This window comes from Camarhynchus parvulus, chromosome 1 (assembly GCF_901933205.1).
Source record: "Camarhynchus parvulus chromosome 1, STF_HiC, whole genome shotgun sequence".
Taxonomy (NCBI): Eukaryota; Metazoa; Chordata; class Aves; order Passeriformes; family Thraupidae; genus Camarhynchus; species Camarhynchus parvulus.
This window is the reverse complement of record NC_044571.1, coordinates 70,276,727-70,300,008: the sequence shown is the minus strand read 5'-3', so window position 1 is coordinate 70,300,008 and position 23,282 is coordinate 70,276,727. Positions and strand designations below refer to the sequence as shown.

General features: G+C 38.9%; 1 protein-coding gene across 4 annotated transcripts in view; it reads right to left on the bottom strand.

Moving 5' to 3' along the window:
* The window catches only part of ATP8A2 (ATPase phospholipid transporting 8A2), a 280,843-nt gene that overhangs the window by 100,128 nt on the left and 157,433 nt on the right, over positions 1-23,282 (bottom strand). For all 4 annotated transcript variants that reach the window (XM_030944045.1, XM_030944071.1, XM_030944054.1 and 1 more), the window contains 5 exons: positions 10,947-11,021; positions 8,194-8,316; positions 7,092-7,170; positions 3,337-3,398; positions 2,955-3,011 (listed from right to left, as the gene is read on the bottom strand). In XM_030944045.1, coding sequence (XP_030799905.1) covers positions 2,955-3,011; positions 3,337-3,398; positions 7,092-7,170; positions 8,194-8,316; positions 10,947-11,021 — 396 coding nt within the window. The remainder of the gene's footprint in view (positions 1-2,954; positions 3,012-3,336; positions 3,399-7,091; positions 7,171-8,193; positions 8,317-10,946; positions 11,022-23,282) is intronic.

The following is a 23,282-nucleotide window of genomic DNA, read 5'->3' as shown; positions in this document are numbered from 1 at the left end:
ATTCTGTTTCACCCAGGAGATCTGACCTCAGTAAATAAACAACTCGTTATATAAAACAAACAAACAAGAAACAAATTAACTAAAAAAGCCACACTCCAAACCCCCACATGACAAACAAAAACCTCCAAAATACATGCTCAATTCAGTTTAAATGTGAAGAAAAGAAGGAAATTGAACGATTTTTTTAAACACTTGGAGGACAAGAGGGATTTTATCCTTTCAGTCTACTTAGTCTTCTAAAAACTGAGCCAATTCACGTCAAGCTTCTGACTAGAAGCCCTGCCCTAGTGAGCAACTGTACTGCTCAGCTCCCCAAAGATCAAGTACTGCAAGGCTGCTGCAAGAACTCACCCTTATGAAAAGTCAGCCCCATGCAATGGCTGAACAGCACCATCACTGCTTTCTGAAAAGGATGTGACTCCTTTTCTTGAGCCGCAGCCTTCCTCTCGGACAAGTGGACAGAAGGCTCAGGATAGCTGGGACTGGTGCTTCCCTAGCTCCTGTACTTTATGACTAAAACCAGTAAAAATAAAAGCAAGCAGAGAACCCAATCTCAGACGTAGACTTATTTAGTAGGAAGTGTATTTATGCTAGTGACATGACAAATTTATTTTTGTCTCACTCAGGTTTTTCTTTTCATTCTGCTGCTAGGACACTGTTCAACTTTTGCAGATCTTTACCCTTTTCAGCTGAGCAGACTTTGCTCATTGTATGTTACCTTTACCTTCTTTTCATGGTTGTCCCAATCATCTCATTATCTCAGGCTTATATCTGCCCAAACTGCTTCTTTGCCTTTAAAAGAGCTCCTGTGTTCTGGAAGAGCTCTCCTTGGCCTGCTTGCAAATGTTCCTTACACAGTCACCCCACAAACCTTTGCACTGTTGATTCTCCACTGACATCTGCATTTATCCCTGGAGACTTCATGTACAAAACCAGAAGGGAGCCCATCAGGTGTGTTAAATGAATGACAGAAAACAAGAAATCAAGATTCTTGCATAAAAACTAGACAGAGTGTGTGGCTCTCCCATGTACCCTGCTTATCTGAAACAGTTCCTACAGTGTGGTAAAGCAGTGATGAAAAAAGCTCTGTGTGTTTGGGAAAAAGCCTACTGCAGTGTTCCATAGGCCACACATAACAGGAACCTACTCCACTCAACTTCGATGTGTGGATTTTATTATGCATTATGTTGCCACTTTTATCAGAGCCTTTGTTTCAACACTACCTACTGGATATACCACGCTCCCAAACACTTTGACTGTGTTATTTATTTAAAGCTTTCTGCTGAAATCACCTTGTTCTCCCGAGTGGCAGTGTCTCTCTCATTCTCTAGAACAAATTGCCTGTAACCAATCTGCTTGATGATGAAGAGGCTTAACTTAGTGCCATAAATTTAATACTCTTCAAGTAACCTAAAGATTCTCTGTGTGTTGATTCACTCACAGCTGAAACTATAACCAATATCAGATTTTGAGGTGATGAGAGTCACTGTTCCAAGCAATGGGGCAGGATTTAGAAGTATATATAGAAAAAATGGATTCTAAACACAACTGTTGTTTGAATAACAATAATTTATCTGTAAAATGCCAAAGTTATAGAACTCCAATATCTACTAAACATTATGGTATCTTTTAAAAAAGAAGTTTAGAAATGAGGGGCCCATGATTATCCCCAAGTGGCTGAAAAGACACCCATTACCTATCCAGGGAAGAGGAGAGAAGAGAAACCATCAAACAATTCACAACAAACCAGGATCTAAACAAGCTCACATGCATTCAATGCTGACTTGGTTATATGCTTTTCTGGTGCACAAGGGATTAATTTAAGGATTTTTGCATTTTAAAATGTTGATACACAACACAGAACTGATGCATAAGCAACAGTAAAAACACTCAGATTTCATTTTCAGATGAGAGAATGGCGCAGAAAATATTAACATCTCCCTAACAATTAAATAACCCATACAGACAGCATTTCATCTTTAAAATTCAGAACAGATGTCAGCTCATTGATCTTCACAATTCCTCTGGGAGGAATGAAACAAAACATTTTACAACTAACAGAAGCAATGAGGTTAACAAGACCTAAGCCAAACCCTTGAAGAAACTAGTAGAATAAGAATATGTGTCCTCAAAACATCTTAGTCTTGAGGGCAGAGTTCTTCATATGTCATGAAAACCGGATTCCCATAAAGTATCTTACTGGTGTGGAAAAAAAGAGACTCCATCAAAATTAAAAAAATTAGTGTTTCAGAGAGGCTAGGGGAAAGGAAGGGAGAAAGGTGTGAAGGTTCATCAACACAGGAGCCCTCCCCTCCCTGTCCCTCACACTCTTTGGAGCTCACTGCCTTCCTGGATTCTGTCACCTACCTGTAACAGAGCTCTTGCCCATTTCAAGCCAATAACTTAAATCAAGAAAACAACATAACTAATTAAGTAACATCCTTATTACACTAAGTTTCAAAAAGAAAAACCAAAAAAACAAAACAATTCAACCAATGTGGAGTCACCACTAGTTTTTTTTACCTGGGTCAAAGATGTTTTCAAAGCCCACTTGTTTATCTGTGGGCAGACACTTTTCATTCCCTATTGCATTAATTTTGAAGGAGCTACAGACTACAAAGGATAATTTTCTTGATGCATTTTCTTAAGCAATTACAGTAGTATGTTGATTTCGCGCAAAATTTTCCTCATTTTTAAGTAGACATGTTGACAATACACTTCTGGCGTACTCTTGCCACTTCTGTCAGGCTGCCCTTTTTCATCACAGATATCCTGTGATCTACGAGTTCATTCCTCTCACATTCTGTACTTAGGGAGCTTAGCAGCCTATCCTTACATGAAAGATCAATTAAAACTCTGAAGTCCCAAATGATTTTTAGTACTTCTTATCTGTATCAATACTCATTAGGGAGGAAGGTGTGCTAATAAAATAAAAGATACTGGAAAGTACGTACTCTAGTCCATGCAGTTGTTTCCAAGCCAGCTTTCAGACAAACAGTGACTACAACATACTGCAAAGAAAAAGAAGAAAGAAGACAAGTTCATTACTAACACTCTCAAACTCCAATCTCCCCTTTACACCTAAAAAGCTACTACCATTTAGGTAGCAACCCAGGAACTTGGCAGTGGATGTGGGAAGGACAGAGCAGAAACTATTGTTGGCCCATGTCTGGGAAAAAAAATTAAAAGGAAGAGGGAAAATCATGCACACAGCATCAGGTTGATTTTTTTTTTAAACTCACATATTTTCTTCAGGTTTACACAGTTTTCTTGTGGTGAAAAAAAGTCTGGAAAGAAAATCTACCATTCAAAGATTGCTAGGATACACAAACTTACAGTGTAAACTATGTTTCCAACAAATAAATAGTCAACTCCCTGTCCATTTGTGAATACTGCATCTGAAAGAAGAAGATAAAGAAGATCACCTTTGTTGTCAGTTTATCAACAGAATGGACAAAAGAACAAGGAGATTCTCAGGAGAAAATAACTGGTCCCAACCTTTCCTTTTTGAACATTGAAAAGCACTCCTAGAAACAATGAGGTAATGGTAAAGCAGAAGTTGTGCTCAGTTGGGCCTCAGACACGGTGCTTGGATAGAGCATCCATCCATCCATGGCTCCGATTGCCAGAAGCTGGCCCGGCAAAGGGGTAGTGTTCACCAGACCCTAACATGTAATTTGCCTGTAAGAGCTTAGGTATGTCACTGCCACTTTCTCTGTTGCTATCTGCCTTGTACTAACTGTCACTTCTAACAATACTTATTATTTGTGTGCCTGTGACAAAAAAGCAGTAAAACACCAGCTGACCTGTGGTGACAGAGAGCTAAGTTAAGAGCAGGGACAGTTTAATGTGTAAAGGACAGATATCAACATGTACAATATCTCACTGGAGGTTAGTTCCATAACTGAGCAGTATTCAGTCTCTGGCCACCCATTCTCTATCAGCTGTGCACAAGGGTGAGTACATACACGTTAATCTATCATTTGGAAGTGCCAAGCTTGGCAATACCTCAAATGTCATTTCGTCTCTCAGCCCTTGCTGAATCAAACTGGAACACCATGAAAACACATTCAACCACCACATGAACGCCAACTGAACTTGTACTCACAGGAGTTTTCAAGCATTACCCAAGCATGATAAGTATTGCTATTTTCACGTGTTTTAAGGCAGCTGCTAGGGAAATACAGGAACAGCAGGGACAAAAAGGCTTAAGATAAAACATTGGATTCATTCCTAAACACATACTGCCTAGCACAGTGAGCAGTTCTGCCATGATGATGCCTTAAGTTTTAGCTTTCATACTCTCCAGATTCTGCTCTGCATTAGTACCTACCTCTGAAGTTCATAAAAAGTGTTAGCAAGTTCTCCTCACAATTCAGTTAAACAAAACAATCCTTTTCCAGCCCAAGAACACTGCTGCAGCTTCAGGCCCAAAAAGTATAAACAACAGCAAACTGAGGAGAGCAATCAGGGAGGATGGGACTTCATAACCTGAAGCTGTATTTGGACAACGAACCCCAATATTTAAATGGACCAAAACTTATAAAAGTCTGAAAATATGTGACCCTCCCCTCCCCTCTGAAAATATGTGGCCTGTTGTCCATCTTGGGTGTAGTCTCGGCCAGGCTCTTGTAGTGTCCAAGGTGTATCCTTTGAAGGCCTTTTAATAAATACCTAATTTATTCCTTTAACACTGTCTAGCCTCTGTTCTAGGTAGCCTCTCAAGGCATCAGTAACAGTAACATTTTGTTAGATTTATTTGAAAAACTCGATCTGACATTCTTAAACAAAGGTTGTGTACTCCAGGATCAGTAAATTTTTAAGGCTATAAAGAAGAGTTCCTGGCACCCTGACCTCCATGATGAAGACCCTGTCTAGCTTACAGCTAAAAAACCCCTATATATTTATACAGTACAGTTAACCCAAGCTACTTGTTTTGTTTTCCTTCTACCATGCTGCACGTGGCTGTCTCCAAAGAACTAACAGGCTCTGAATATTTCCCAAAAGTTGCTAGTTCTGTATCCCTGCTTTCTTTTCAATATTAACTACTAAGAAACAGCAGCAGAGTGACTAACACTGCAACTGGAGCTAAAGCCCGAGACAGCTAGGTTAGGAACCGGCATGGTTTCTAGCCACTGGCATCTTCCTCAGCCCAGCTCCTCCCAGTGGCTTCAGGCATTTACCACATCATTCAGGGACACACCAAGATTCTACAGTCACCCTGCTCTTTCCCCTGGTGCCAATGAAATAGGTGGAGAGCACTAGGGAACTTAGTCTCCCATGCCAATTGAACCCTGTTGGCGACGCCCAAAAGGTTCAGTTTATTAAGAAAAAGGCATGCCTAAACTCATCAGTTTTGCTAGAATAAGATGACATGACACAGCCATGCTCTAGAGTAACATCACAGTGAATATTTAAATAATTGAATACATTTTCCTGTAAGTCTCAACTTCTTTAAAGTTATATATTTTAATGCAGTAAGTTAATGTCTTTATTTTTCAGTGTTCTCCATGACCTTGCACTTTGGGACGCTACACAGTCCTGAAAGGAATGATATTTGTGCTAATGAGAACAGCAGGATGCTCAATGAACATTCATTTCTGAAGCTATACAAGTGCCCATTCCTGGACTACATGTACTTCACATCCAAGGCACTCAAGAGGTTAAGAACCATCCCACTGTGAACGGCACATTTTTGTCTCTGGCACTGAAATCCTTCTTGCACTTGGAAATGCAAAGAAACTTGAAAATTCAATATTCATTCCTCTCTGGAAAAAAAACCTGAGCAACTTATTCAAAGGAACTCAGAAAGTTAGCCTCTGAGCTGGTATTTCTGTCTTATAATTCTAATTGTTGAAATGAAAAGCACATTATCTATTTGGGAACTAGAAAAACCTCTATGGAAGACTATGTAATTTTAACTATAAACACTACAGACGTTAACCTAAAATTTCTGCAGTTGAATTTTAAAAAGAGCTATTCAAGATTAACATTTGTTATAAAAACAGTGTAACAGAACAACAAAACTCCTCAAATCAAAACAAAAACCAACCAACCATAAAAGCCCCTCTCCCACAAAATGGAACCTTCTTTTAGCCCATGTACAGATGAAAGGGAAGTCTCTTTTTTATATGGTCCATCAGCCATGGAAGTTCCCACTGAGGATATGACACTGACATTTTAATCAGCCAAATAGAGTAGCATGAACCTAATCCCAACAAGTATCTTTAGTATCATGCCTCTGACATGAACGTTCATCTTCCCTCCCTTTTTATTTCTTTCACCTCCTTCCCACTTAATCCATTCTGGAGCCAAGAAGGTTTTCTTAAAATCAGTGTTTTCCAGGAAGGAGTTTCACTTGTGAAAAATTAATTATTTTAGATAAATATTCTCTTCATCAGCCCTAAATTCTTTATTTGATCTAATGCTATTTCTTACCACAATCAAAGAACAGATTTCCAGTGGTTTTTCCCACCCACACAGCTATACTGGAAAGCTAGGTAAGAACCATGTGGGATTTACTGGTCCCTGAAATACCATGTAGCTGCACTACCCTGAAAAGTTGCATTACCCTGAAAAACAAGACTTAATAATAACTCTAATTTGTACACCAAAGAGTCTCATTTCCCCAGTATCTCTGACTCTTGATCTGGTTTACTTCCATTCCAGCCAATTCTTTTTCACAGTATTGCCTTATGGAATGGGGGAGTTCCAACAAGATATAAAGTAAATGGTTCTAAGGCAGCTGCTGTAAGAACATTATTCAATCAAATGTTGAGATCTCAACACACTACCATAAAAAAAAGAAAAGGCATTTCATAAAACATCACTCAGTATTTGGGTAAGACTTCTTAGCAAAGCAGTAGTTTCATTTTTCACCTATTAAAGTCACTATATGAACAATAATTATGTTAGATTAGAATAATTTCTGAAAGCCACTAGACAACCCGCCAAGCTCAGCAGCTAAAGACTATTGAACTGTCTGGCAGCATTATTTCTTGGGACTTGTCACGACCCCCCTTTTCTGCAAACACACTGGTTCTGTAGGACTGAACATCAGTTACTCACATAAGAAATAATGAAGCCCTTACCATGCTCCAGCACTTTCAGTGGAAACCAGAAAAGAATGATGGAATGGATGAGGGCATTGATGCAGTGACCCCAGAAAACCTGAGGGAAAACAAACCAAGCCATCAGTAAAGTCCAAAACTCTTGACCTCTCTAACTCCTAACAAACACTTCATTGTGTAGTTTAGAGTCAGAAAATGTTTGTCCTGAAGTGAAATACTCAAACTTCTACAGGATCTATTTTCTCCTACAATTTCTGCTCTTTCACAAGAAAACACTGGTCCTGTTCGATCATTTTATTCTACCAACTTGAAGCATAATAGGCAAGCATGCTTCAGTTTAATATCTTTATTGAAATAAGGCAGACTGATTGAGTCAACTTTGTTTAATTACCTCAAAGAATAATTTTAAAAGAGTGATTCAGTATTATGAAATGTACTATTTTCTTTTAATGGATAAATACTTTGTGCCCCACAGTTTTTAACTAGCAGATAATGTAATTTTGCACAAACTAAGGCTTTATGTACTCTACAATTTCCTCTCCAAACAAAGCAATCATACAGCTTGCTTGATTCAGAAGTACATTTACATGTGCTCATTATGGATAAGACAGGATATCAAACACTGGCATTTTCCAGCATTTAAATAGCAAAATGAAGTAAAATGCATTCTTCAAAACTCAGAAGTCCAAATAAGCCAATTCAAATTCTACTTTCCAAAAGAACTACTGGAACAGAGCTATGCTAACTATGAAAAAGCATCCTAGCAGAGAGTGCTGTGACAAGACAGATGTTAAATAAATCCAGGCAATGTCATAATGGCTTATCAGTAGCTGTGAATTGAAAAATCATACTTGGATACAAATCTAACATTGAATCAAAGTTTATGGATATTTCAGGACCAGTTTCAGCTGAAGTCACAGCAGAAAATCTTTATTTAAATAAAGAACATCCTTGTTTATAAATAAAAAATAATCCCTTGGAAAGAACTGGAAGGCTGAACAATCACTCTCAGTAGTTAGCATAAAGCAGAAGTAGCATCAGGAAATAGGTTATTTTCTGACATGAAAAATTTGGAATATCAGAATGCCTATGTTTTCTCATAGAGTAACAGGGTTTTCCTTACCCTTGTGTTGAAACCATCTGCATTTTGAGTGATTTTGTATAGCTGTGGAAATCTAAGCATGCTATCTTGAGTACACGACCGTTCAAAAATTCCCAGAGTAAAGGGTGGCAGTGCTGTGAAAATCTGCAAGGAAAGCAAATACTAATTGAAAGCAGCTCTTAGTTTTAAGTGTATCTCATATAATGTTTCCTTATCTAGACAAAAGCAAAATTCTCACAGACTTCAGTGAAGACTGTCTACTACCTAGCATGCTATGTGGCATCATTTTCAATGCCAAACAAGTCCAAACATTAATTTGTAAGTCTCAAATATTGACTTGTGAACAACAGAAACATGAAAGAAAGTTAGTATTATTAACCAATAAATTAAACCCAAGAAGTTAAGCAAGAAGTTAAGTTTCTGATGCACCAGCTAATCCAGCAAGGGTCAGACACATTGGACTGCAATGGAAAGACAAGATGAATTTTTAAAAAATAGCCTTGTGGGAGTAGGTTCCAATATAGCTGCAGTTGTAGCCATAATTAGATATGCAATGTGCTTAACCACTGCTAAGTTTACAGACAGAGTAAATGTGGAAATCACATTAAAAAAAAAATCTACTGAGCAACAAAGGCCATTCTGCATTATGGTACTTTGGGGATTCCCCTGGCAGGCATGAACTGATAGGAACAAATTAACTGCAGTGTGTGTCTGTGCTACAGGCAGACGCTTGGATGACCAAGCCTCGGAAGCCTTCCAAGACAGGCAGCAGGACACTCTGCCAGAAGCAGAGTAAATTAGCCTCCACTGACTTTAACATTGCTGCTCTTGAAGTGTTTCCAGGATCTGAGGCAGCTCATTTAAAGCCAGCTTGGGTATACATGTTTCTTGTGGTCCACAGTGCAGGCACAGAGGGAAAGTTACACCAGGGTGCAAGTCTGAATACTAAACTTCATTCACTTCCTTTTACATCAATAGTTTATATCAGAAACATCACTTTAAATCCTATACATACATATATTTTTACCAGTTTGAGAAATGTTCTTGAAGTTAAGAGGCAGGTTGGAGTTATGCACTGTTTCTAGGGTGTGTGCACATTTGGAGAAGGTGGGCTGTGATTCCCACCAGCAGCACGCTGGCAGCAGAGGAGCAGACAAAGAACAATGGGAAGGACAAGAGACGAGTGAGAATCAATAATGACAACCCTCAGTCCAGTGGGAAGTGTGTGTCTTCACCCATGAAGTGATGAACCAGATGGCTAAAATGGCAGCAGGCTGAGGGTGGAGAACTGAAACTGAGAGCACTGGTCCAATATATTCCAAAGAAGACCATGCTCTCACACAGCTTTAACATACTTCCCCTAGTTTCCTGTGTTTATTGGGGCATTTACATTCTCACTTGAAGTAAATCTTCCAGTGGTTTTGATCACCAAGGCAAACTTCCAGTGTGAACTAGTGCAAAATCAGGAATTAAAAAGCCATTATGATTTCATACACTTCATATTTTAATGAGACTACTAATGAAAGAAAGGGTTAATCTGCAAAGAAGAGAATGACTTAGCTAAAAGCACTTCAAAATCAGAGCCTGACAAATTGTGGAAGTCCCCAACATCTTACAAGCACTTGATTCTGCATGAGTCCACACAACCAGTTCTAATTTTAGAAAATATTGACCTCAAAAAACAAGGTTTAGTTTCTGATTACAGAAGATGAGTTTTATCCAGAAGCTTTAGGTAGAGTAGATAGATTCATCAAATGAGGTTTAAAGATAATAGATGCAAATATCTAAACATGAATGACAGAGACTGCGTAACAGTCAGGAAATTAGGGTGAAGGGAATCAAGGGAATAATAAATCCTTGAATAAGTATCTTCAACTAAGAGTATGAAATCTTATGGAATATGGGGGCTTGTGCCATCATTTTTAAAATTAATGTGACAGAAGTTAAGTGGTTCCATTAACACTATTCAGTGATAATTTACTGGCTTTTTCTGTATTAGCATATATTTGGAATGAGTTTTTTAAATGAAAAAATGTAAATTCCCTCCCTGTGAAGAGACTCTAACACTAACAAGTGTCCTAGCAGTTTATGAAACCAGGCACTGGGACACGTAACATTGCGAAGGTAACACTGTCAAAAACACCAACACAGGTCTATGGTATGCTACAGAACTTGGTTCCAGAGATCCTTCAGACTTTCACCTATGTGACTGATTAAATAATATTACTGATTAAAATAATAAAGTCATATGACACAGTGTGGCACCCTGCAGGCCATGTTGAAAATCAGAGACCACTCCCAGACTGCTGATGGCACAGTGGTGCAGCTTCTCTTTCTGTACCTAAGGGAGCACAAGTCAACCCAAAGTAACTCCTCTCAGCATCTAACTCTACAGGGTCTGAAGGAAAAAAAATTAATCAAAAGTCATAGATTAGGAGTATTTTGAGCATGATCTGTCACCAAAATATTCAGTACAAAACACTGACAATGCTTTCAAAGAGGAAATTAAATTCTATCTAAAATCTGCAGAGTTTTATGCAGGTTATATTAGGTTAAACATTTATTTTCAAGGTGTTCTCCCCGATTTTCATTTTGCAATAAAAGTGTAATTTTAAAATTTTATTTCCCCTACCTCAGAGTGGATTCAAAGCGGCTTTTACAAACGGACTCACCTTTCCTGACATACATCTAGGACAGTTACCTGTGAGAAATGGGACACAACACAATAATACAGTAGTCCCAAGCACTATCAAGTCAAAACATGCAGCACTTACCACATTATACAGACCAATGCACCATCGCTCAAATAAGATCTGCCCGGAAAATCCATTAACAAAAGCAAACCAAAGCTGAAAAAGAGACAAGTTACAAGAAGCTTTAGATTACTCCTGCAGTCCATGCTTCCATTTACAGTAGAGGAGAAGGATGTGGAATACAGACCACCATCTGGAGACAGATGCTTGTCATGCTCTAAAAATAATTATCAGCAGTGCCAGGCAGTTATTTTCAAGTCTTACATTTTAAATACTGGCCAAGTACTCCTTGTTTAAAATAAAATACTCAGGCTATAGAGCAATTAGCTGTATTTACATCATTGCACTAAAAATATAGATGGCATCAAACTATTACAAAATCCTTATCGCTGGCAAAGTAGTATGCTTGCAGCCAGAAGCCAGCCTCATTTCCATCATGTTTGCTAAAGACCAGAAGAATTTTCAAGACAACTGTTTTGATGGATGTTCTGCTTAACTTGTGTTGATTTTTACAGTCCCAGAATTACAATGATATCTACTTGTCAGTTACATGATCATGATTATATTATAATTTTATTGTTTAAATGATGCAAACATTATTATTTATTAAACTACCTATTTAATAATTAAAATTGGAAGAGGTTGCAAAACAGGCTGCAGAGTCTTCATCCTTTAACAAGTCTGCAAATGCAACTGGGCAAGCCCTGAGCAACCTAGTTTGCATTTAATGTTCACCCTGCTTTAAACAGAAGATTGGACTAGATGGACTTCAAGTTGTTTTCCAACTGAGGGGATTCTGTAATGACACAATCCCAGGAAACAGCTTTAAGTTTCAGTGCAAAGGTAAACTCTTTTCAGCATTTTCCCGGATGCAGCTTCTTTGAACCTATTAATCTTGCTTAAGCACCTTTTTGAAGCACAAACTGCGGTACTGGGTTAGAACAAAGTTTCTTAGTGGACATTGACAGAAGCTTAGGGAAACAACATAGGAAAGAAGAGAAAGAATTATCATTTTCCAAGTAAACTGGAAACTGGAAGAACAAGAGCAGTTTAAGGGCATCCTGAAACAGCTTGCATGTGAAATCATTACTCTTATTAGATAACACAAGATTTCTGAGAATTTCTGGCAACAGTCCCTTTCAAAATCCACAGTATACCATATTACTTTGTTCAAAATTATTTCAATATTGTGTGTGAGAGCGCTCCTTCTAACCACCCTGCTTCAACATCTTTTGTGTTGCATTTACTTCACAAGTGCACGATGCACCGGATGCACTATGTACTGCAGATCAGTCAAGTGCTAACCGTGCCCATTGCCTTCCTGCTCCCTGAGAGCCTGTAGCTCTCTTGGTGCCAGGTATCTTTTCTGACACCATTGTGTCACTCACTGGGCAGCACTCTCCTACTAGCAGCATTTATTCTCTGGCTCACTTGTGCAGTATTAGTGGCCTAGCAGAACATCTCAGATAAGCAGTTAGCTGTACATCATCTGATCTCTCCCTACTCCCACCCAAAATGAATACACAATAATCGGGGGGAAAAAAAAAAAAACCAAAAAAAAACCCCACTCAAAAAACAAACAAGCAAACAAAAAAACCCACAAAAACCATTCAAACAAACAAAAACAAACAAGCAACAAAAAACCAACCAAACAAAAAAAACCCAACAAAAAACCACAAAAAAACCCCACAACCCCCCCCCACAAACAACAACAAAAAAACCAACCAACCAAAAACCCAAACAAGCAAGCAAACAAACAAACAAACAAAAAACACACAAAAAAGGAGAAAATGGACTGCATCAAGATCTACCAGTGTTTTCATAGATACAATATCTAAACAGACCAGGACTCTAACACGAGACAGAGGCAACTTCATGCAATATTAAAGTATTTACAAGGTTGGAAAGAATAACAAATAGCTGTTCAAATAGGAACTGCTGCAAGACATGAAATTCACATGCTACCCAAAAGGAGAAAGTGAAACCTTTTCACACAATATATGGCTGGCCTATGGAAATGTCTCCCAGATGATGCTGTTGATGCAAAAGGCAATTTGAAAAAAAAAATCACAGAAGGAAAGCTGGAGACCAGATGAGTCTGCCAGAGAACTACCACTGTTCACAACCAGAGACCAGGTTAGTTGAGCTCTCATTTCTCTAATTCTTACAGCTATTATATCACCATTCTTGTTTGAAATTAATCATCTGTTCTAATGAACTGTCATTGTTCAAGTAAGAAACAATGACACCGATTCCAACTCATCTGTTTATAGCTATGCTTTGCACAGTTGGTCATCAGTTTAAAATTACTTCCTGTAATTTTTTAAACCGTCAGCTGCTCTTTCGAGTAGTGAGTTTCTATTTATTTCTCACTATATTACTCCAAACTTTGCACTTTTCAATACCTGCTGCCCCTCTTGCAGCTTGTAGTTTACAAAGTGCCCTTGTAAATTTTCTTAAGGGCCAACAGCTTAATTCCTCTGCCACTTAGCTGAAGTGCACCAGCCTGGTATAAACTGCAAAATATTACCTGGGTTTCCTAAAAAAAGTGCCTCTTTCTTTCCCATTGCCAAACATGCATTCAATTAAAAGAGCCTTTAAGGATTCACCTCACCAGCTCTGTCCAGAAAACGGACAGAAGACACACACTCTACATCCCAACTTTTTATCATCAGTTCTATTGCATTGGTACCTTGAAGGAATACGCCCTAAATCTCACTCTAAGGACACAGTTAATGGCCCAAAGCAGCACACTGGTCAGTCACACTCGCACCCTTGCAGTGTTCCAGCCACTTCTACACATCAGCTCTTCAAAAGAAACATATGAAACCTCTTTGGTACAAAGCCTCAGGTCCCAAAAAGAAACCACAATTTATTTGGGGTGCTCAAGTTAGGAACTCAAGGGTTTATTCTAGGAAGAATCTGAGCTCTAAAATGGCATGCTCCCAGATATGTAGCAATAATGATCTAGGCATTTATCATCTCCAGGCTTTTTGCAATTAATTGCAACAATGAATGAGGGCAGCAATTCTAGAAACAATAAATAGCTCACAAATCAGAAGCCTGTCTGGCTTAGTTGGCAACTTGACTGTGCTCTGCTCAGTTTTCTAGATCCCACTGGGCAAAGCAAACTTCAAAGGTTTGGTAGCAAATGATGGGGCCTTTTATAACATTGGCTTGTGCTGCTTAGGAAATAACTGCTTTCTGAAACCATAGCTTCCCACAACCAGTCCTCCAGCAACATATATAGCTGATTATCCATCAAGAGGGTAAAAAAAAGCAGCCAGAATGTCTGTAGCTAGCCCATGGCTAGAAGAAAAGCCCTAAACCAGGCAAATTTAACATCTTGGATTCTTAGATTCACATTTCCCAACAAAAACATTAGCAATAATGATAACAGAATCACATAAAACCTGAGAAGAGCAGAGCTGTTAGGATGCCTTACAGAGCAGCAGACAGGCTGTCAAAGCACAAGTGAGAAACATCCACTCAACAGACCAACTCCTTCTACTCACGATGTACAGCCCTGCCACAACTGCATGGTGCAGAATCCGCTAAAGACCCTGCTAACACCACATTGAGATGAATGAATCAATACAGGAGAATACTGAGATGTCTGACTGCAATAAATAGGTATTTAGCTGTTACTATTTTGAGTCCTCTGCAGCATCTTTTAACATTGAAAGAATTTTTTTCTACAGAAAAATTTTGCCCCTATTTCAAAGGCTGATATAATTTGGATAGGCAAAAACTAACTAAAAGTTCAGTGTCCGGCCAATCCAAAAGTCCAATTTGAACTCTTTTTCTTTCAGCAGTATCCACACAGGTAAAAATTAGAAGTGAGAGCATTTCCAACACTTACAAGTCTTCATGCACCACAGGCTCCAATCAGAGGGGGAAAGTTAATGCTGTCACAATGCACTGGAAAGTAACAGCTCTGCTTGTTTTTTCCACAGATTCACACTACCAAAGGCTGACTGACAGAAAGACTGTGGGATACTGTCTCATACTTCCTCAATATCTTCATGTCAAGAGTAAATCAGATACTCTGCATAAAATACACATTTATTTTGAATTTAACACAAGCCATAAACTGCTATGGATGATTTAAGGACCAGCTGCTTGTAGAGACAGCATAATGTACCTTAAGGTAAGCAAAGGAAAAAAAACCCCCAAACTCTCCACCTTAATGTTCATGTTAACAAAATGTACTAAATATATTTGAAGTTGCAACAAGCCATGCTTGACTCAGACTCGGTAAGCTGGTAGGAAACCTTGCCAAGTCTGCCTGGCTTGCCAAGCTCCAGGGGTTTGTAGGGCTCAGCTCCAGTACTGCTATGAACAAATGGACCCACAGTTATTAAACCTCTTTTCTGGCTGGAAAAAAGAAATCTTTTCACTTTAACTATTACCTAGCTGCCAAAAAGCTGGAAAAGCTTATTTGTAACTCAGCTACAAAATATATACTTTTCTCCCCAGAAACAAGAGGTTCAATTTAAATGTAGAGATTCAGACCTAAGGCTGAAATCTGGGCTGATACATTGCTGTGCTTTATTATAGCAGATACTGCAAAGATGTGAAACCAGTAGGTACCATGCAAAAAGAAACTGGAACATTGCAAACTGAAAGCTAGCCCATGTTTCCTGCCTTGAAGTGGGGTTGCATTCTTTAAATAAGAAGCCCCACTGCTGAAGCACTTGATGCCAGCTGTGATGTGGGCACTTTGCCACTAGAGAAAGGAGAGAAGGGAATAAACCAGAGGTCAGCAAAAGCCAACAGATGGTAATACTTGGTTAATATTGACTTCAGCTGCAGGCAAACCGAGGATCTCAAGGTAGAACAGTCCCACGCTGCTGTTTTGAGCTACACAGCACATCCACCTGCTCTAGAGTGTATTTTGAGAAAAGATCAAGTATTATTTTCAAAAAGTATTCCCACTCGAGCAAGTTGGAAGGCAATTTTAATTGCATTATTGCTTCATGCATAATTACTGCAAAATTAATGCCTGAAATAGTAGGAACTAATTTATTTAAGCGCTCTAAGGCACTGGGATAGCAAATCATCTCTATTCTAAATGTGTATATTTATGAAGGCTTGATAATAGACAGCTTAACGAGTACTAGAAATGTTTTTCCAATTCTGCTAAAGGGCACAGAAAGCTAATGTAGTCAGGGTACCAACAATTGCCACAGGCACCAATTATATAGCCAGACTGGATGCCTTTACTATTCAGAAATTAGTTAAATTCTCAAAATACCCTCTCTCAGCACACACACATTTTGCATGTTCTTACCAAATAGGCTCATTTACAGTTTGCCCAATAAAGCAGGTTTGTGTGTCTCCCATGCAGTTCATTAATAATGTATCCTGATTTAAGATCTCTCATTACAGATGCCTCTCTCAACACCAGCCTCTTATTCCTATCCAAATGCTCACAGCCTTAAAATAATCCCTTCATTAGAGAATGTACAGCACCAATTTTATAATGTAGGCAAAGTGTGTTAGTAATAAGATTTGACAGGGTAGGCATGGCTGTCTGAGACTCACTTCATTTGCTGAGGAATATTTCCCTTGCTCCTTTTATTCCCCCTAGTGTTTAATAATTCTTTGCTGAAAACAGATCGATATTTTACAACTGAAAAGAATTTGCTCTAGGCCTGTGCACTCTAAACAAGTGCCTATTCAAGGTTAAAAATCATCTCCAGTCTGAACAATTATTTTCAAAGTTTCATGCTGCTTTTGTCTCATTAAAAACACCCTATGCATTGACTGCAATGCTTTGTCAGATAGATACTAGAGCAACCACTACAATAGAGATTTCCTGGCTTTAAACACAAGTTTATTAAATAAGCCTGAACATCTATTATTTCTCCTATTCTATTTTTTCTATTCCTGACTTCATACAGTTTATATTTCAGCATACTAAAGAGGACAGATTTTATCAGCTTCATTTTTCACTGTTTACAGAAGAGGCATATGCAGAAGATTTTACTCCTTCCTTATAAAAACAGTTTTTGTGCTCCTCTTCCCTAACTGATCAGCTGCTAACATCCTTCCTGCAAAGCACAAGTAACCTTCAATAGGAGAGGCAGGCACAGAATGGAAGCGGGAGAAGACAAGAGGAGCCTCACCCCACACTTGGACTCACAATTCTTTCCATTTCAGTCCTCAAAATAATTATGAAGACTTGAAAATAAAGTAAGAACTAGCAAAGATCTGAGTTTTTTCCTCAGTGGTTCCCACTAGAGAACAGTTATGCTGCTTATCCCAGGAGTTTTGAGCACTGTGGTATCACACCTGCAGATGACAATGCAGCATATATCAAAAGACCTTACCACTAAGAACGAAAAGGATTGCCTCTTCCAGTAACATTTGGCCCCAAATACCCTAATAAATGTATTTAAAAACATGATAAAACATAGCAGGCCCTACCAATGCCTTTTGATAGGCAGTGGTTTACTTTTCTTTTTGTTCCTGGAGTTACATGAACATCTGATCAGCGTGCTAAATTATCCTATCCATGTTTACATCACTGGTAAAATGAAGGCGTAGCCCATTAGAGCACATTGTTCAGAGCTGTAATGCAATTTCATTTTAAGACCTTATGAAATCACATAGAGAAAAGGCAGGCTATTTCTCTACCTCTCTTGGTGTGAAGTATTCCAGGGACTTAATATTTGTCTAGCACACTAATTGCTGCAGAAGCACGCCTATGATAATGTGATTAGAAATGGCCTGCCCTGCCAAGGGCAGACGTACTTGTCAAAAGATGTGGTTAAACTTAGCAATTCTTCAGAACATTTCCCTTTTACAAATATAGACAGCTCCATTCTGAGGTTATTCTTCATCCTTCCTTAATTTTTCTGAAGAAAGCTGACACTGCTACAATAGGATTTTCGTACACATATATGGGACACCCTTGAAGTCACAGGACTCACACAGTGACTTGTCAAAAAAAATTAATACCCAGCATGGTTCAGCCAAACCCTACCACGATGCAGTGTTTCAGTCTATCTGCATGGCCAAAGGGGTCTAAACCCACAGAGCAAAGATGCCAAGACTGATGATGCTGGGAATTGCCATCATTACCCTACAAAGCAACCAGGGTGTCCTGCTCTGGCTGGAAGTCAGGTTGAGAGGAAACAAGGCAGCAGCTTGTTGTCCACATCCTCCTCCCATTCCCAGCCTGGGGAGTGAGGAGGGCTCAGCTACTTGGTTGGCAAGCTGGGAACATTGCGCCAGGCCACACCGTCTGCTGCCGAGCAATGGAAAGTCGTGCTATGGACTCCCAGTGCCATCAGCCTTCCTCTACAAAGCAAACAACTGTGAAGACAGGTCTCCACTGACATGGACATCATCCTTATGCATACAGCAGCAGTAAATACAGGGTTGGAGTCAAATCAGGCACGTTAACATGTCTTTGGTGGGGCTTATTTGGTGTTTTTTTTGCCTCTTACCTAATCAACTTCTTTAACTGCCCTTGAGTATCAGCACATCACTGTGGAACTGAGAAGTACAATATGACTATTAATAGCTTATGGTATCTCCTCAGCACATAATCATGACAGACTGGTCTTGATACAAGTTTCACAACTGTGTAATTGACCCATATCACATACACAAGATAAGGACATGCTACTATATGGTTTTAAATGATCTGCTGGCTTTTCTGAAGCTATGCAGTATCTTTAACCACTGATAACATAACAGAATTGCTTTGGATTTGTTATTCCTAATTTGTTCTTTAGTCCTAAAATAAACAAATGAAAGAAAAAAAATTAACTATTTACATTGATAGGTGAGAAAACATCAACAGTTTCAGGTAACTTATCCAGCTGAAATTCTGCTAAGCACTTGGAGTCTACCAAGAAAATACATGTCCAATAGCAAGAAAAGCAGTATTGGAAATAGAAGATTAGGGAATTGTGGAAGAAAACACGCTAAAACTATAACCCAAGTAAGGTTAATGAAAAGAAAGCACAGAAACAGCTACAAAAACCATCAACCAGTCTGGCACCAGAAGTAGAAGCAGAAAGAAAGCCAACAAAACACATAGCACTCGGTGAGTGAAACCTGATAATGCCATGAGTCAAAAGTGAGGCTGAACACACCAAGGCTCTTCACACCTGGGATGTGCACTAGGGCTCACTGCAACCTGAATAAAACACATCCACCACAGAATGTAGCAACAAATATTTCCACACCACTCATCCCAGAGCAAAAAAAGACTGAGGCCAGGAGCTATGACAATGATCTAGCTCTAGAAATAAGCGCAGAAAATGCAGCTCATGCCCCCACTATCAAACATTCTGTGTATTTGGGAAGGGGAGAGTGGAAATGTAGCAAAGATTTTTATGAATGTAGAAGCATTACCCCCTTAGGGGTAAAGGGTATCAGGATGGAGCAGGACAGGTGTTGAATTAGAGAAAGAAATGCATAGAATGGTATAATTCATTAAGAAAATGGTACTACTTTTGCTCTTAGTTTCTTTCATAGCATTGTGTAGCTGTCAGTTTCCATTTAACCTATATGTAGCTTAATAGAGTTACCAACCCACACGCAAATGCATTCATTTATACCTGCATATGACACAATGAGCAACAGGATAAAAAGTAATAAGGAAATTAATATTCATGTATTGTAGTTAAAATAGAGTTGTGCATTCTTATTTCCTGGATATGAACCTATGCAATGTGTTAGGTAACCAAAATTATTTTAAAATTTCCAAGGAAGAGATGCAATCTGTACTGACTGAATAAAACTAAGAGTGACCAAGACCCTGACTGTTATTATTCAGCTCCTATTTTATAGGACATTTCACTTCAATTCTTTCCCTTCTTACTTTTATTTGCAGAAGTCCCTTATGTTACAGTTATAAACGCAGGTTCACAGACTTTGCTTTTCTTGTCATCACATAAAGGAATCCTTCTGCAGAGCTGCTGAATTAAATGTAATAGGAGCAGTTCTGTAGCAAGGTCATTTTAGGTCTGGGACTGCAGTCCCCCTAGGATTCTCTGTTATGGCTATGTGAAGGGCCAGGTTTCCCTTGCAAGTCTGTTTTTCCCCCCTTCCTCCCTATGAAATAAAATTCAGTCTCTGTAAGACCTTGAATTAAGCTACTTTTATCCAGGAAGTTTATATGAAGTTTTCTGACAGCTTGGAACCCAAGGAAAATAGCAAAATTAGCAACAGAAAAGCCAGACCACTATAGAAATTGTAGCTCATCTTCTGTCATACTGACAAGAGTAAAACCTTTACAGGGTAATCCCAGGAGCAGGCCATGTTTCTCATTACCCACAACCCTATTAGAATTTCAGCACAGAGACAATATTCTAACCCAAAACCACCATGACACACGATGCAATCTGAAAAGCTTCCCAGTACTTTCATTGCATTTGTTCGATTTTTATTAATACATCAATTTTCTTGGATGTCAATGGGACAATCTAATAATAGACAGGACCTAGCATTTTGTTTTGTACACAGCTGCTTTTAAACATTACTACCCCTTCCCTTAAACTTCAAAACTAGTACAACAAAAAATCTGTCCCCTGGTCTCCTTGTGTCTCCTCTCATGTAGAAAATACATACAATATTGGTAACTTAAGTCTACATTTATTGCTTTATGTGCTGGCAAAAGCTAAAAGAATTGGGTCCTAAACATCTTTTGCCAAAATACACAGCACATTGTAAACACATGCAATCACTTCACTAGTAAATTACCTAGTGATGTACTTCTCACTACAGAAATAATTTTTGAACTTCTTCAAGAAAGTGGCTAGCTTGCTTTCCCTGCACTATGTACAAAGAAATTCTTGGGGTGTCTTTAAAGCATTTGCTGTATCTTCTGATAGAGCTGTGTACAAAGAAAACCAAAGCTTTTCTTTGCTGGCAAAAATACTTTAGAGAAGAAAAACCTATAAGCTCAAACACAGGAGCAAAGCATTCACGTGATTCCCAAATTCAGTCTAAGATTTTATGACATGGCTTTAGGAAGGCATTGCACATTCACTCATGACATCAAGCACGCAGAAATGACTACTTCTTTTTATAAATGTCTCTCCTTCAAAGGCTGGGTAATACAGGAGAGACTATGGCAGACTGGTGATGTTTGCTACAAACCAGTTCTTAGTTTCACAGCATTTTGCAGATTTTTAACCAGAGAGAATTAACTTGCACCATCACCTTCTTGCTGGGTGAACTCTTCAAGACAAATGATCACCAAACTGCCCCCAAACATGGGCCAGGGATATACATCTGCTTTCTCTTTTTAACAAGTTCCTCAAAACGCCAGGAAGATTACACACAATGAAAATCTGAGACTCATAGGAATGAAGTCCATAAATGAGGTTTGAACTCTGGCAATGCTCTAAGGAGCAACTCTGAGAATGAAGATGCATTTGTCATCTTTTATACAACACAAAAAAGAAATATGATGTAAGACTAGCTACAAGCTTACTTAAAAATTAGCAAATACATATAAACCATAAAACACTATTTGTACAAGACCCCAAAGCTATTTCGGACACCAAATGAATTTATAATCCAAGTAGAATTTCCACAAGCTAACTAGCATAAAGAAAACAAGTGCTGCTAGCTTCTAATACTGCAGAAAATGGGAGGCAGGGACATGTGTACAGGAAGCACACATACCATGATTCCCATGGTCTAGCAGCAGTACACATCCCTCCTACTGCTCCAACAGCAGCTGCACTTCAGAACTAGAGTCAGGTGCATAAAAGCACCTGAGGAGTACAAGAAGGAATAAACAGATGTGTTTAATTTCCAAGCCAGAAGAATTAAATGCAAGGGAGATGTATATTTATTCCCTCTTAATGAATTCTTGGGACAGTGAATTCTTCAGAACACAGCAGAGGCTCCAGAAGACATTCTTCTGTATGGAAACCATGTATCATGCAAAAACTTGTCCAACTAAATCATAGTTATGGTTACCCGCTGCTTGCCTTCTCCCTTCACTCTAGGTAGGGGCAGAATACATCTCTAGAAAAGCAGCTCTCCAAAGTGCAGAATGTAGCCATTCAATACCTGAGTGGAGACACAATAAGACCTCTAAAAAAACCCCAAAGGAACCCCAACAACAATAACACCCTCACAGCACTTAACGCAAACTGAAGGTAACCAGATAATAGGAGTAATCAGCTGGATGGGGAAACTTCTGTTTATGTCACACACAACACAGAATCTTTTCTCCTTGGAACCATCTATCAGCGTTCCTAAGATCTTGGTGACAGGGGAAAGGGCTCAGCTCCCTGAAGGAGCATCTCAGTTCCACAAGAACTGCAAATGCTAACTTGGCATAAGAGCAACAAGTCATAGCCATTCAAACAAATGAGTTGATCCTGAGCTGAGCTTTTTTTAAAAGCACATGCACGCACTCCAAGCCCTAGGAAAGAGTATGAATCACACAGTCTCCTGTACTCAGGTATCTGCAAATATCCAGCTCTGTGGATTTCCCAAGTCTCCTGTGCCTTGCCTATGCAGTAACCTTCACAGTTCTACTCCTTTTTTATTTTCTTGTTTCCTCTTAAGCCCCTGTAAACGTCCTGCAATAGTATCTTGTTTTAAATACTAAAGCTGCAGGTTTATCCAAGAGAATGAATGTGAGTTGATGTCACATGTGCCATACTGTGAATTGCCATATCAAATGAATGCTCTTTAGTTGCTGAACAGGTGCTTTGTTCTTCATTTTTATAATCACGGGATACTCAGAGTTCTTGGTGCTCAAAAGGAGTCATATAAACTCATTTCTTCAGCACCGTGTGCTATGAAAAATTGCCCAAAAGTAGACCTGGCAATTCCTCACTTCTGGTTGCATCCTCCCTTACATCTCTGGTTGCATCTCTAACAGTGGACAGAAAGGAAAAGCTTGTATGAGCTTCTAGAGAATCCAAGTATATGTTTTCTTGCTGGTGGTCTGTTTCTTGGTATCTGAACTTGAAGTCTTGAAACATGTAAAACGATTGCATTGTACTTCTGGGGGCAGGGGGTTTTTCAGCTGGAAGTTGAAATAACTTTTGCTCTGTTTCAGAAGCATAAAAAATATTTTGACCCTAAACAGGGCATGTTGACTGTGAGGTAATTTAAATGATTAAACCCAAGCTGCTCTAGCCTTTACATTAGGAAATATTTCCTAACCTGTCAAATCCTCTTTCCCTCAAGAAGAAAATATTTAGTACTATTCAATTAGGACAGTGTTGTATCTGAATAAAAGGAACATGTGTTCATGCTAGAACCTGATACTAGTAAGACAAACAAGACAGAGGATAACTCCCTAGGAATGATGGAAGGCACCAAGGGCCAAACTGTATGTCAGCACCTTGCAAAGGTCTTCCAGCC